This window comes from Cynocephalus volans, chromosome 11 (genome assembly GCF_027409185.1).
Source record: "Cynocephalus volans isolate mCynVol1 chromosome 11, mCynVol1.pri, whole genome shotgun sequence".
Taxonomy (NCBI): domain Eukaryota; kingdom Metazoa; phylum Chordata; class Mammalia; order Dermoptera; family Cynocephalidae; genus Cynocephalus; species Cynocephalus volans.
Genome location: NC_084470.1, coordinates 122,832,259 through 122,847,593, shown reverse-complemented (window position 1 = coordinate 122,847,593; position 15,335 = coordinate 122,832,259). Strand labels below are relative to the sequence as shown.

Here is a 15,335-nt window from a genome sequence, read left to right as displayed (position 1 = left end):
ACCATCAGGCTAAAGCAGATTAAGAGAACTGACAGATTCCAATAAAGCTCTAGCGAATGACAATTTAGGGGAGACTCTTTCTCTCAGGCTGTAATAAGCAACCCCCAGCAGCCAAGGACTTTTTCAGAAACACCCAAGCTGTTGCCTTTTAAACAGGGGCAATTCCCATGTTCCTTGCCTGTGTTATCTTTGCAAGCTGAGGCTTGAATGCTGAGGTTGCCCAGCTCTGTCTAGGCTACAGTGAGCTGAGCCAACCTAAGAAGACAGCTGTTTGGACCCCGCTAAGCATGACTTAGCCTCTACTAGGGCCTGTGTGGCTGATTTGAGGGAGGTTGCGGGGAAGGATGACATTCCGCCAAAAGGTAGAGTCCCTGAGTGGGGAAAAGACTGAAGCTTGAGAGCCTGGATGTTGAGCTCTGACCCCACCCCTCAGAGCTCGTTGTCCTTGTTTCCAGATCCCTGAATGGTGCCAGGGACATCCAGGAGTTCCCAGATCTCAAAGGCACCACCAGCCTGGAGATCCTGTGAGTGGATTTTTTTCTCCCTCCACCTGATCTATCTCCCCAGCTTTACCCCGGGAAGGCTGCCTGGATTCTTTGCTTCCCCCTTACCCGGTCTGCCTCTGCTGCTGACATCCTCAGGGGCCCATGGCCACCTCCTGATGTGGCACTGCCTACAGACAAGGCCAGGGGGCTGGAAGGTGGCGGTGAGGGGACTGCTCTTCCTCTCTTTACTATGTGTAGATTTTTCAGGTGTGACTTCAGAGTTCTTAACCCCAAGCCATGGGTGCACTGAGCACCCATGGCAAGGAGGAGGGTTGTGAAAACCCATCTCCTTTGCCATTTTGAAGCTTGATTCCAGTAAAGACTTTCTCATATTTTCCATTATTATATCCTGTAGAGTAGAGGAAGGGAGTGTCAGAGCATAGTAGGCCCTTGATACATTTAAACGAATGAATGAAACAATCAAGCAAACACTCAGAGTGAATGTTAGGAGGTCAACTGTCCTGCCCGCATCACAAAGCTCATGCATGGCGTTGCTCGGACTGGAACATTCCTCTGTGCCTCTATTGTCCTCTCCCTAGGTTCTCTGGCATGTGGAAAATTTTCCAAGATGGAAGTAGTAGTTCCTCAAAGATGACCTTGGCCTTGGGTCTTTCCTGGGATACCCTGTCCCTAAGCCAAGCCTCTCCCCAAACTGCCCCCACAACCATCTCAACCCTAGTCCCTGGTTCTTCCCTTCTGTCCCATCTCTTCTACCTCCCCCAAGGCACAAGGAGCAAATTCCATGCTTGGTACCCATGGTTAGACTACGGGTTTTTTCCTACCTACTTCCTGCCCATGGCTATCCCTCATCTCTAAAGTCCCTAGAGCAGAGAAGATTTTAGCCTCTGTCCTACAGGCGCAGTGCTACTGGAGCCCTTTATGACACTTGGGGTGGGTATGGGATGGGTGAGGTGAGGGGCTGGGCATGCAGAAACTGTGCCAAGCAGTGCCCCAGGTCTCTCTCCACTCCACACCGCCAGATCCCCCAGGCTCAAGGGAGCTTGGAGCTCAGATGTCAGGGCCTGCTCTTTCTGTCCCCGCAGCCTGCCCTGTCTCTCCCACCACTTCTCTCTTGTCACTTCTGTCCTCCCACAACAGTATCAGCTCCAGAACTGGAGACGGGTGGCTGGGAATGGTAGGGCCCTGGGCCTGGTGCCAGCTCTGTCTCTGTTCTCCCTGCAGGACCCTGACCCGTGCAGGCATCCGGCTGCTCCCACCAGGGATGTGCCAACAGCTGCCCAGGCTCCGCGTCCTGTGAGTGGCTTGCAAGCAGTCTACAGTTTTGGCATCATGCCCCTGCCCCCATGTCCCAGAAGGGGCCTGTCCTGCTTCTGCCCCACTTGGTCACATCTCTTCCTGGAGTGGGGCGGCTTAGGTGCCTGCTGAGAAGCTGCCCAAGAGGGACTGGGCTGTCCTCTCTTGTTCAGGTTAAAAAGTCAATGGTCTTGGAGTCAGACCTAGGTTTGACTCTGCCATTTACTAGCTGTATTAATTTGGATTCACTATTTAATGTCTCTGAGCTTCAATTTCCTCATCTGTAAAATGTGGGTAAATTTGTAAGGGTAGAAAAAATATATGTAAGGCACCTAGCACATGGTGCCAATAAATGGCATTGTTACTCTAATTTATATGAGAGAATTAATCCCTCTGGGACTGTGGAGGTACTTAAGTGGCCTATGAAGTCAAGGAGAGTTTTCCTCTCTCCCTTGACTCCAACTTGAATCGGAGGCTCCTCACCAGGAACCATAGCCCCACAGCTCGAGATGGGTTGACTGACACATGGTGTGTGGAAGGAGCCCTAGATTGGGGGTCTGGAGACGCTCCAGACCCAGCCTTGCCACTGACTGGCAGTGTGTCCTTGGGCAGGTTCCACCCTCTCTTTAGGCCTCAGGTTCCTCATCTCAGTGAAGGGGTTGCGCCAGGTGATGCCTAATGGCCTCCAGCTCTGATCTCCCCTGCACACTCCATACATGAGAAGTACAGGTGCTTGGGTTGGCTTTGGGCAGCCTGCTCAGTAATGCCTGATGTGTTCCCTGCTGGCGGTCTCTGTGCCCCTGTACTCCACTCTGCCTCTTTCCTCGTCACCATGACCCTCCCAGGGTCCTTCATATAGATGAGGCAGCCTTACTGGAAAAATGCTCCAGCCGGGCACAGTCAGGAGTGGGACTTAGCAGGAGGAAATTCAGACAAGTCTAATTGGGGAAGTGAGTATCCTGGTGTGAGATGTGTTAATAGCCATATACCTGTGGGGTCCCCACAGCCCTGACCAGGTCCCCTCTGGCGCCTACATTGCCACTGCTTCCCCAGAGCCCAGGCCTTTCTCTCTTCCCCAGGGAACTGTCTCATAATCAAATCGAGGAGCTGCCCAGCCTGCGCAGGTGTCAGAAGTTGGAAGAAATGTGAGTGTGGGGACAGGGGAGAGGCAAAGGCATGCAAGCCAGACTCTGGGTGGACCTGAGGGGATGGAGTCAGCAAAGGCCAAAGCACACTCTGACCTTCCTACCTCCTCTGAGTTTGTTGAACCCAGAAGTTAGGCTAGGAGCTTGGCAGAGGCCTGGATGAGTCCTCTAGAACTCCAGCAGATGACAGACCCAGGAGCTAGTGCCCAAAAGGAGTACCAAGGTGTCTCCTTATGAGTCAGCAGCCACACAGAAATGCAGTAGTGATTAGGGCCAGTGGAGGAACAGGGCCACATCAGAGCTCAGTGGGCTGCACTAGAGAAGGAGGAACTAGAGACACCCTGCACTTTGGAGCATGCTTTCTCAATTTCCACACCCCCTAAACACACACATGTGTATATGTGTGCATGTACACACAGACATGCACGATCATACATGGGATTCAAATTTCATACGGAAAAAGTCATTTCTCTAAGTTCTGTCACCCAGCTCCTGGAGCTAGCAGGGCCTCCCTACATCTGTTTCCTGCTTCTAGGCAGGTCAGTCCCTTTTGGGGCCAGGGTAGAGGTATGACAGGGTCTGTCCTATTTGTCTAGGTGCCAAAGGAAGGAAGGTCTTCCACATGGTGGAGGCCCAGGGTCAGTCTGCCATTCAGACAATCAGTCCACTGAGCTCTGCTTTCCCACTCCAGCCAGTCGCTTAGGCTGTCCAAGGGCTGGGTGGTGCTCTGCTGCTGGGCTAGGGTCTGGAGGACCCATGGCAATGGGGAGTTGGGAGGGCAGTTCAGCTGGGCTGGGAGCCAGGCCCAGTGGGAACACTGGAAGCTGACTCCCTTTTGGGCCACAGGGATGGTTTTGTAGCTTTGTCTCCTGACCCACTTATCTGAGGCAACCGGATCCCCTTGTGCTCCCTTTAATTTTGGTGACTTCCTCGGGCTGGGCCCTTTCTTCTAGTGCCAGGAGAAGTGGGGGGCTCTCCTTTCTTCCTCTCAGTGCTTGGGGGGCATGGAACAGAGCCAGGGACTGAGCCTGTAGGCTCATCCAGTCTGTCTTGCTGCCCTAGTGGCCTCCAACACAACCGCATCTGGGAAATTGGAGCTGACACCTTCAGCCAGCTGAGCTCCCTGCAAGCCCTGTGAGTACCTGTAGTACCCAGGGTGGGCCCTGGAGGAGCCACTGTATCCCTCTGCCAGGCTCATTCCCATAGTACAATTTAAGCAGATGTGACATGCGCATCGCCTTCCTGCTCCCCACCCCTTCCCCCAGCACACATGCACAGAGGAGAGGTGCTTCCCCAGAAAGGTGGCTTCTCAAGCCACTTCTCCAGCTGGTACCCAGGGGGCAAATAGAATCTGAAGCCAAACTCTGCCATGTCCCTGTTCCTGGGGCCACTGCCAGGTTGGGAACCAAAGGGTAAGGTTACTGCTACTGGGGGCAAGTCAGATGTGGGGTATGTGAGGGAGAGCCCAGAGTGGGAACAATGAGTCCTTCACATGTCACTGTCCTCTCCTATCACACCCTCTCTGCCTACAGGGACCTAAGCTGGAACTCCATCCGGTTCATCCACCCTGAGGCCTTCTCGACCCTGCACTCCCTGGTCAAGCTGTAAGTGCCTGCTGCACTCTCCTCCAGGATACTGGGGACCAATCAGGAGTCTGGGCTGGCCCACAGGGTCTGGAGGGCCACCCCAGAGCAAGGACATGCATAAATGTTTGACCACACATCCCAGGAAGATGGGCTCCAGCCTAATGAATCATTCTGACAGTCAGTTTGACAGACTGTGGGGCCTGATTAACAGTCTGCTCTTGCAAGCTCTGGAATATCATCTGCTGATGTTCTGCAATATTTTGGCAGTATCAGCCCCTCCCCATGTCCCCCAGTTCCTCCGTTATCTTCTATATGCAGCAGTAAAGAAGATTAAGGGCCTGGAACTCCTTCACGCACAGAAGGGTGGTGGCGGATATGGGACCAGGGTCTCAGAGAACTCAGGGGTCCCCTGCTTGAGCATTACTTTAGAGGGCTGCCATTCTGTGGGGTAGCAGGGGACCACAGTTCCTCTAAATTACATAGGATATAAACAGAGAGCATGCAGTGCTGGCTACATGGTCATTATGTCAGGACTGGAAGGGGCCTCTGGTGGGGCTGCTGCATACCACGGTACAGGTTATTTACTGCAGAAGGGCTCCTGCCCAGGAGGGAGTGGACATCCTGCCACCTGCTTGCCAAGCTGTGCATCCTAAAGGCCCATCCACCCAGAAGGGACCTTTTCTGATTAACACAAAGACTCCTTTGGGCTAGTTCCAGCCCTGGCCTCAGAGATCATGCAATCCCATCCCCTTACTTCACAGGTGAGGCCTCCAAGGCCCAGAGGGAGAAGCTTGCTCAACGCCAGGGGCTAGAGCCCAGGGATCGCAGCAGCACACAGTCCCTCCCCAGGCTGCGGCTGTCTGGGCTCTGGATTGTGGCCTTGCAAAACTCTCACCTCCGTCTTCCCTCTCCTGTTTGCTCTACTCCTGCCAGATAGGTAGGGTAGACATTTTTATCCCTTTGAAAGATGAGGACATTGAAACTCAGGCAGATTTGTAACTCCCTTTGGTTACATAGTGAGTTGGTGACAGTGCCAGGTTTCCTGCCTTCCGGTCTAGGGCTGTTTCCACAACGCACAGTCTGTGGTCGTGGTGTTTGGTTTGGAGTCCTGGCTTCCTCTAATGCGTCTTCGGTAGAAGACCATGTATGTCCTCACCTCTGGCTACAAAGCAACCTCTGCAAGATGGAATGGATGACCCAATCCCTGCTTGTAGCCAGATGGCCAGCTCTGTCCAATCCCAGACTCTGGTCTCTGTATCCTCAGAAAAGCAGGGGGAAAGGCTGGGGATGGGGATAAATAAGAACAAGAAGAGGGTCCCCTAAGGAGGTGGGCAGGGACTCCTGGACGGGACTCAGACCTGGGTACAGGAGCAGGGAGGTGGGCTTTGTTACTTACAAATTGAAACAGCTTGGCATTAAGTTAGAACAGTCCTGGTACCTAGCTGGCACCCAGTGTTTGTTGAATGAATGAATGAATGAATGAATGAATGAGTCATAGATGGTGCCTCTAGGAAGTCTTGACCACCCTCCTCCCCCAGCGTTTAATGCTCTCATCTCTCTATGCTTATCTTCTGTCCTCTGCTCCTCTCCTCTTGCTTCCATCCCAGGCACGCTGGCCACACCCTCAGCACAGCCCTGTCCCCTCAGCAATCTCACTGACTGCCAATAACCCTGACCATCCACTGTCCTAGGGACCTGACAGACAACCAGCTGACCACACTGCCCCTGGCCGGACTTGGGGGCCTGATGCATCTGAAGCTCAAAGGGAACATGGCTCTATCTCAGGCCTTCTCCAAGGACAGTTTCCCAAAACTGAGGTGAGGGCCTGGTTTCCCCCACACCTAGGTAGGTTTGCCCCGGGGCAGCTGGAGGCTCTAGAGAGACAGGGAGAAAGCCACAGGGCCTCTCCCTGACAAGAGCCTAATGGCTTGGAGTTTGGCCAAGACTGGGAAGGGCCCATCCCACCTCCTACCAGCCCAACTGGGGTCTGGATCATGCCTCTCCTTCATCCTCATCTTCTTTCTAACATCTCCCCCTGTCCCAAGTATCAACCCTAGGGGGCACTGGGACCTGTAAGGACAAAAGTAAGAAGGCCCCCTGGACCTCCTCACCCCTTGCCTGGTTCCCCACAGCCAGATTGTATGTCCTTACTTGGGCAGCATCTGGGCCCCTGGAATCGGGGCAGAGCCCAGGGCACTGATGAGTGGAAAACAAGCTGTGCAGCCAGTCCCTGGTGCTAATGACATCCAGGCCTCCTTCAGCAGCAGCAGCACGGCCTGTGTGGCCCAAGTCTTGTCTGCTGCAAACTAATGAGATGCCCTGAGGCATCTGTCCTCACCCTCGGAGGGCACCAAGTCCAGCTCTGATGTGCCCAGAGAGGGGGGACAGGGTGTGGGTCCCCCTAAAGGCAAGGGTAAAGAGTCACTAGGAGATTCCCTGTCTCCTGAAATATAAAAGAAGAGTTGCTGCCTGGAAGGTGGAGCAGAGCACCCTGAGCGCTGTGTGGGAAGCTACTGCCCACTCTGAGCCTGCTTAAGGGACTCCTTCAACAATGGGCAGAAAGTTTCTCTCCATGTCTCTGTTCTCAAGATGAATGAGGTAAAGACTGGAAGATGCCCTTCAGAGTCAGGAGTCAGGCTGCAAGATTCTTACAAGGAAGCCCAGGAGGCTGCTGGCACAGGGATCAGGGCACTTTGGGGTTGAAGGGCAGGTACTGAGTGTCTATTCCCTGGGCTGGGCATCTCTTAACTCAGACTAATGACTTAGATCCCAAGCATGTTGAGGCAGCCTGTGCCCCCCCCGACCCAGGATCCTGGAGGTGCCCTATGCCTACCAGTGCTGTGCCTACGGTGTGTGTGCCAGCTTCTTCAAGGCCTCTGGGCAGTGGGAGGCCGAGGACTTTCACCTTGATGATGAGGAAGCTCCAAAAAGGCCCCTGGGCCTCCTTGTTGGACCAACAGAGAACCACTGTGAGTGTCTGGGGGCCCTGGGCTGGGCAGCATTGGGGACTGTGGAGAGGAAGTTAGAGAGGAGGCTTGGGGGACCAGAGAGGGGATCTAACAGAGTGCAGAAGCATGTCCCAGGAGTGCAGTGAGGCTGCTTGTGACCTGGGGAAAACTACTTCTGTTAGCACCTGGTTCCTCCAAGGCTATGCCCCTGAGGTGCTTGGTGAAAAAATAACGATGGTAACAATGGCAGTGGTAATGTCTCAGTATTCGCCTAGCCCTTTTCCATTCTCAAGCACTGCACACGCACCACCTCACTGAATACCTCTGCCCTTGTGACTCATGTGTTTCTTCTCCTTGGCTGCCTCCTCGCCACATGGGGCCTTCAACCTTAGGGCATTCCAGAGAAGACAGACCCATTATTTCATAAACCTGAGCCAAGTAGGATTGAATTAAACCAATTGAATTAAACCTGCTTCCAGGAAAAAAAAAAAAAAAAACCCTCACAGTATGTCCTAGAACCAAAAGGAAAAGTGTTGGGTTTATCGCCATCCAAGTCTGCCCTGAGCCTCTAGTCTGTCCCATGAGTCTGCAAGAGAGACTTCAGTGGCCACTGGGTACAACAGGACCTCAAAGAAGTGAGCCATTGCAGTCTTGGCCAGATGGGTCTCTGTTTCTGGAAGAGTCGGGGTAAAAGACAGAGGAAGCAGGTGGCCAAGAGGCGTCTTAGATAAAGGGGAGAGAGAAGTGTTTCCCTCTCCCCTGCCCCATGTTACAGAACACCAGCAGAATTAGGAGGGAAAGAAAAGGGGTCTCTGCTTTTTGGATTTCTTTTTCCATCCCACACTCCTTCTCTACAATATCTCAATGGATAAGCTAAACAGAAAAATCAAATCTAAACATGTATGAAAAAACATCTCATGACAGTGTCGACAGAACTAAGATCTAAACCAAACTATGCCATTCACCAATTGGGTTGCCTTGGAAGAGTTATTTAGCCTTCCTGAGCCTCCATTTCCTTATCTTTAAATGAGAAAGATAATACATATCTTACAGGCTGATAGGGAGGATTAAAATATTCCATAAATGGCAAAGTATGTTTACTGCTACGACTACTGAGAACTGGTGCTTTCTGGTATACATGCATAGCGGGTGTGTGGTTGTACAGTCCAGGACACAGCTTACGGAGGCCAAATGTGGGGCAGACAATCTGGGGGTCTCTTAGAGCCTCCCTCCCAGTGTACCCAAGCTCCTCCCCAGGGAGGGTAGGAGCACCCAATGAGGAGGAGCTCAGTAGCCTGGCTGGTTCTGGGCTGGCAGATGGCTGTCCCTGGGGGACATTCCCAGATGTCTGCTGTACACTCCCTCAGGGGGCTGGAAGAAGGAATGGAAACTTTCCTTCCTCAAGGTGAAACTTTCCACCGGGCTTAGGTCTTGGAGAACCACAGGGCGTCGAGATCGTGGGTTGCCTGCCGCCTGTAACAGGAGCCAGGGCAGGGCCCCCCACTTCCTGTGGGAGCTAATGAGCCTCGAGAAGGAAAGCCAGGAGCTGCTGCTCCAGCCAGATTCAATTTCCTCCTCGTTTGAAGAGTGGTTACTTAACACCTTGGCTGTGACTTTCCCAGCCTCAGACCGAGTCTATGGGTTTCACCCCTCCTATTTCATTCATGCATTTTGATTTCAAAGGATTGCTGAACTCCATTCTGGAGAGCAGGGGTGGGTGGGGAATGAAAGGTAGAGAGGGAAGGAAATGCCAGGACTTTGCGGGCACACCTCGGCCTCCTCCCCACCTTGATGGTGTTCAGGCCAGCGACGGCTCCAGTCTTCCTGACTCCTGGAAAAACTCCCAAATGAAGGTGTTTGCCCTTTAAGTAGGGAGGAAGGATCCACACAGGAAACAGATCTTGTGAGTCAAAGGTAGGGATAAGTGCAACAGAGTCGCCTATGCATTACCTGTACAATGGAGAAAGAACCCACAGAGTGCCGCCTCTCAAACCTGAATAATATACAGGTACCTTTTAAAGACAAGCAATTCTTCATCACTTAGATCCTCAGACACCTTTCCCAGTCTGACCTGAGAAACTTAAGTTTCATTCTTTAAAAAGTCTTTCAATGATGCATTATCGCTGCAAAAGAAAGTATTGTCTTTATAGGTTATAAAAATGTTTTAGATTATGATTGCAGAATTCTTATAGAATTCATGGACCCCCAAGATGTCCATAACCCCCTGGAATTCACAGGCCCTAGTTTAAGAAACACTGCAATAGTAAATAAGAAAAAAAAAAAAAAAAAAAAAAAAAAAAAAAAACTCATCTGATTCCAAGATATTGCAGAATTTCTTTAACAATGAATTTACCTTCCTAATCCTATTTTCTCAGACTAACAGAATCATAGAGCCTGGGCTTAGAATCAGAAGGAATGTTAAAGATGATCTAGTCCAACTTTGGAGTCAGTGTGGAAGTGCCCTCTGTCACACTGTGGACTTTCTGCTTCAATATCGCCAGTGATGAATTGTGCCCAGCTCATGCATCTGCAAAACTCCCTTGTCCCTTCCCCCCCATCCCCCCTAAATAATCAGTTCCTTGCCCAGGATAATGAGCATAATGGTTGAACATCTGGGCTCTATAGTCAGACAAACCTGGGTTTGAATTCTGGTCTGTTACTTACCAGCTATGAGACCTGGGGTAAGCCACTTAACTTTAAGGAGCCTCAGTTTTCCCATTTGTCATCTGCCTCATGTAGCTGCTGTGAAGGTTAATGAGGCATTAAAATGAGGACTCACTGGGCACAGTACCTGGTGCAGAGTAAGAGCTCAAGGAGTGTTAACCCTCATTAAGTCGATCTATTAGTTGATGTAGCACATTGTAGCATGACAATTTGTTTTCTCATTTGTCTCCATAAGCTCCTTGAGAGCAGGGCCACCTCTTATTCAACCTTGAATTTCTCTTCATTTGCCTAGTGCCTGAATATAGTTGGCATTGCATTCAGCATAAATGGACCCACTGTGCACCTGCTGAAGGTGGAGTGTTCCTTTGTTGAACAACTCTAATTGTGGGGATTTATTCTTGTTAGGAAGAACTAGAGCATTTCCATTTGCATCATAGTTTGCCTCCTTCTACAGTCTATCCATTGATCCTGGTTCTACCCCCTGGGATAAAATAGCATGCAAGAGTCTAATTCCTCTATGCCAAACAGGCCTTCAGCTCTTTGAGGACAGGCATTGTATCCCCACTTAACTCTTGCCTTGTCCAAGTTAAATACCCTCCATTTGCTTTGACTGATTCTCATTCCAACAGCTACTGCTCTCTCACCATCCCTGGTTCACCTCTGAGCACACTCCAGCTCTCCGATGTTCTTCTTCATCCCATTGTTAAGGCAGCCTTCACTCGAACTCCAAGCAGCACTCGCAGACAAAGGCAGACTGGAGAGCGCCTTAGTCCAAGAAGATGCTCAGTAATAGAAAGAGCAGGTCCAGTTAAAATGTTTGCTGTACAGAACCAGAAATGCAGATAATCCACATGTGGATAATAGGGAGCTGACCTTATTGGTCATTATATAAACATATAAAACATATAAACATATATAAACATTATGTTTATACCCAAGGGTAGACAGAGAAGTATAGGGCTGCTGGAATGACCAGTGCTGAGCGGAGCTAGTCAGGAACAACTGCTTAAAGGGGGTGGGCATGTGGAGAAAGAGGGGCCTTGACTAACCAAGACCTGGGGCCCTGAGCCACATTCTTGTCTCCCCTCTCAGATGACCTGGACCTGGACGAGCTCCGGCTGGAGATGGAGGACTCAAAGCCACACCCCAGTGTTCAGTGTAGCCCTATTCCAGGTATTCAGGGAAGCAGGGGAAAGCGGGTGGGGAAGGGGTATCCCACCACCTAGATGAGATGCCAGTTCAGCCTGACATGTCCGCAGCCATGCTTTGGGCACTTTCTTTGCCTGACACCCAACCTGCTGGGGGAGAGTAGCCAGTTCTCATAATTCCTGGGGAAGGAGCTAGAGTTCTTTCCCTTGGGTGGCTACTCATGGGGAGCAGTGTTGAGGTGTTGGTGGGAGGGGTCAAGCAACCTTTACAAATGAGCCAATTAGAGGGTATGCATCCAGGAGAAAACTGTTCTCATTAAGAGCAAGAAGAGGGCCTTGATCCCATGGCTCAGGGTGGCACGTGGGGCCGCTTCTGAGCATTCCCTCAGTCTAAGAGCTACAGTGCAGAGTCCTAGAGTCAGATGGGACTCTGAAAGGTCACCTTCTCCATCCCTCTCTGCTCCATCCCAGGAACGTTGCAGTCTCTCTTTATCAAAACTTTCCAGGGTGGAAAAACTCCACAGTATCCCTGGGTAACTTTTTACAGTACTGTCTAACCCTTACAGCTTAGGAAGCCTCTTTGAGAGTCTAACCTAAATTCATCCTGCTATTAAGAAAGAAAGAAAGAAAATTATCTTTCCCCTTGGCGCAATTCAACCTAAGGTGTTTAGAGTGAAGAATTCCCTTCCCTTGCATATCAAATACTAACAGTCCACTCCAGAAGGCACATGGCATACTGCTTAGGCCAGGACAGGAACTGTTCAGAATGAACAGAAAGCGATGAACAGTTTGCTGCTTCTATTTCATCCCACCTACATTTTCCAGTTTTCCATCTTTCTTTGGCTCAGGCCCCTTGGCCTTCTCCCCTTGCCCTCTCTAAAGTCTATAGAGGGCTTGCCTGACCTTGCCCAGCACTAGCTCTTGGCACTTAGTGACAACGGCACGCCCCCTAGTGCCAACCCGGGGCCAGAGCACTAGCCCAACCTGGAGGAAGCAGGTGGTATTTTTTGACTTGGAAACCCACATGCTGCATTCACACTGCCACAGAAATTTCACCTCTGAAAACCAGTAATCAACTGGGATGAGGTAGAATAGGAAGTTCCAAAAGACAAGGTCCAACTTGAACTTACTTTTAAAATAGCTCATACAAATGGTCAAATGAATTTGGTACATCCATATGGTGGAGTATTTATTTCACAACCATTGAAAATACGTTTTTGAGGAATATAAGGATATAGTAAAGTGTGCATAATAAGATTTAACTTAGAATAAAAAGCTATACACAGTAAAATCCCAATTTAGTTTAAAAATCTGTACATATATACATATTTTTTAAAAACTGGAAGGAAACATGCTAGAATAATGAGTTTTCTCTGAGAGTGAGGTCATAAGCAGTTCTAATTTTTCCGTGTTATATTTTCAAATTTTCTACAATTACCATCTATTATTTGGTAATCAGAAAAAAACATGTTTTAAAAATAGCTTTTCCAAAAGCCTTTCAAATTCCCAGCTACCTAGCAATACATTAAAGAACAAGAGTCTGAAGCCCAAGGAAATGAAGAAATAATATGTCCAAAGTTACAAGATCATTTAAGAACAGACTCTGGGGAGAGAGATGGAAAACACCAAGATCTCACCCATGTAGCGTGGAGCCAGGCTGGAAAACCCCAGAAGTTGTCTGTATTTTAATTCACTTGGTAAGCTTCACCTCCCCAATGCTGACTGACTGATGAATGTTCAACGCAGTCTGCACCCCTCTCACAGGGCAAGGGAGAGCCAGCCTGGTCGGAGCTCACCCACAGCGGAGTCCTTCATAGATCACTGGGCACTGACTGGGAGAAGCCGAGCCTCGGGCCGTAGAGTGGTTACTCTCTGGGCAGCCCCTCAAGCCTCTGTGTCTCTGCCCCAGCCATATCCCAATTCTGATGCCCTCGTCACTTCTTTATGCCAGGCTGTTCCTTCCTTTCTTCCAAATTTTGGAAAGACTGTTTTACTTGACATTTCCTCAGTGTCTGGGTTTGCACTGCATAAATTCGCACTGTGTGTATGTTTTTCGTGTTTCTATTTTCTATGTGTATTGGGAAGGTTAGCTTTCACCCCATTTGCAGCTCCTTGGCAGAAGAGCTGTGTATGTCCCCCTGTTCCTCCCCTCATTCCCAGCTGGGAGTTCTCTGAGGTGAGAGGCCAGGTCAGCCTCCCCAGACCAGGAGTTCTCTGAGAGCCAAGGCCAGGACAGCCTCCCTCAGGCCTGGAGTTCTCTGTGAGCAGAGGCCATGTTCATCTCCTTTAGACTGGGGTTTCTCTGAGTAGAGAGGCTGGCCTTGTCCCCAGGACTTGGTCTCAGCAGCCTCTGGCCCAGGGGTAATGTCTGATTGTCTTTCCTACAGGCCCCTTCAAGCCCTGTGAGCACCTGTTTGAGAGCTGGGGCATCCGCCTTGCCGTGTGGGCCATCACGCTGCTCTCCATGCTCTGTAACGGGCTGGTGCTGCTGACCGTGTTTGTTGGCGGGCCTGTCCCCCTGTCCCCAGTCAAGTTTGTGGTAGGTGCAATTGCAGGTGCCAACACCTTGACTGGCATTTCCTGTGGCCTTTTAGCCTCGGTGGATGCCTTGACCTTCGGCCAGTTCGCCGAGTACGGAGCCCGCTGGGAGACGGGGCTGGGCTGCCGGGCTACCGGCTTCCTGGCGGTACTTGGGTCGGAGGCCTCGGTGCTGCTGCTCACGCTGGCTGCGGTGCAGTGCAGCATCTCTGTCTCCTGCGTCCGGGCCTACGGGAAGTCCCCCTCCCTCGGCAGCGTTCGAGCAGGGGCCCTGGGCTGCCTGACACTGGCAGGGCTGGCCGCGGCTCTGCCCCTTGCCTCAGTGGGAGAATATGGGGCCTCCCCACTCTGCCTGCCCTATGCCCCACCCGAGGGCCAGCCAGCTGCCCTGGGCTTCGCCGTGGCCCTGGTCATGATGAACTCCTTCTGCTTCCTGGTCGTGGCTGGTGCCTACATCAAACTCTACTGTGACCTGCCGCGGGGAGACTTTGAGGCCGTGTGGGACTGCGCCATGGTGAGGCACGTGGCCTGGCTCATCTTCGCAGATGGGCTTCTGTACTGTCCCGTGGCCTTCCTCAGCTTCGCCTCCATGCTGGGCCTCTTCCCTGTCACTCCTGAGGCTGTCAAGTCTGTCCTGCTTGTGGTGCTGCCCCTGCCGGCCTGCCTCAATCCACTGCTGTACCTGCTCTTCAACCCCCACTTCCGGGATGACCTTCGGCGGCTCTGGCCCCGCACAGGGGCCCCAGGGCCTCTAGCCTACGCTGCTGCCAGTGAGCTGGAGAAGAGCTCCTGTGACTCCACCCAGGCCCTGGTGGCCTTCTCTGATGTGGATCTCATTCTGGAAGCTTCTGAGGCTGGGCAGCCCCCTGGGTTGGAGACCTATGGCTTCCCCTCAGTGACCCTCATCTCCTGTCAGCAGCCAGGGGCCACCAGGCTGGAGGGCAGTCATTTTGTAGAGCCAGAGGGGACCCACTTTGGGAACCCACAACCCTCCATGGATGGAGAACTGCTGCTGAGGGCAGAGAGAGCCACGTCAGCCTGCGGGGGCTCGTCGGTGGGCGGGTGCTTCCGGCCCTCTGGCTCAGCCTTTGCCTCACACTTATAAATGTCCCTGCCCATTCTTCTCTTTCCATTTCTTCCCTTCCCTCTCTCTTCACTCCTTGAATGATGGCTGCTTACAAAATAAATATAACCAAAACCCAGCAGTGTGATCCATAGCAGGATGGCCCAGTCCTAGCTCCATGGTCTTCTCCCTCCCGAGGCCATCACCAGTGAGTGCTTCTTGGCCTGGTCTCTCCTTGGCCTTCCTCAGCCTCACCTTCATGCTGGGCTTCTTCCCTGTCATGTCTGAAGCTGTAGACCAGAGACCTGGAAATTGGTCTGCTCAAGGGAAACGAGAGAAGTAAAAGACAGTGAAGGAGACAGGGTGCCGAGCTGTCCCAGGATCAGGGCACAATGGGCAGGGAGACAGCCCAGAGAAAGGCCTGGAAAGGGACCACCAAAGGCA

The 15,335-nt window shown here is 51.6% G+C and overlaps 1 protein-coding gene across 2 annotated transcripts in view; it reads left to right on the top strand.

The window, feature by feature from the left end:
* LGR6 (leucine rich repeat containing G protein-coupled receptor 6) overlaps positions 1-14,933 on the top strand; it is a 113,339-nt gene extending 98,406 nt beyond the window's left edge. For both annotated transcript variants that reach the window (XM_063114759.1, XM_063114760.1), the window contains 9 exons: positions 456-524; positions 1,728-1,799; positions 2,879-2,944; positions 4,007-4,078; positions 4,477-4,548; positions 6,222-6,347; positions 7,339-7,499; positions 11,235-11,315; positions 13,678-14,933. In XM_063114759.1, the coding sequence (XP_062970829.1) occupies positions 456-524; positions 1,728-1,799; positions 2,879-2,944; positions 4,007-4,078; positions 4,477-4,548; positions 6,222-6,347; positions 7,339-7,499; positions 11,235-11,315; positions 13,678-14,933 (1,975 nt within the window). The remainder of the gene's footprint in view (positions 1-455; positions 525-1,727; positions 1,800-2,878; positions 2,945-4,006; positions 4,079-4,476; positions 4,549-6,221; positions 6,348-7,338; positions 7,500-11,234; positions 11,316-13,677) is intronic.
* The last annotated feature ends 402 nt before the right edge of the window (positions 14,934-15,335 follow it).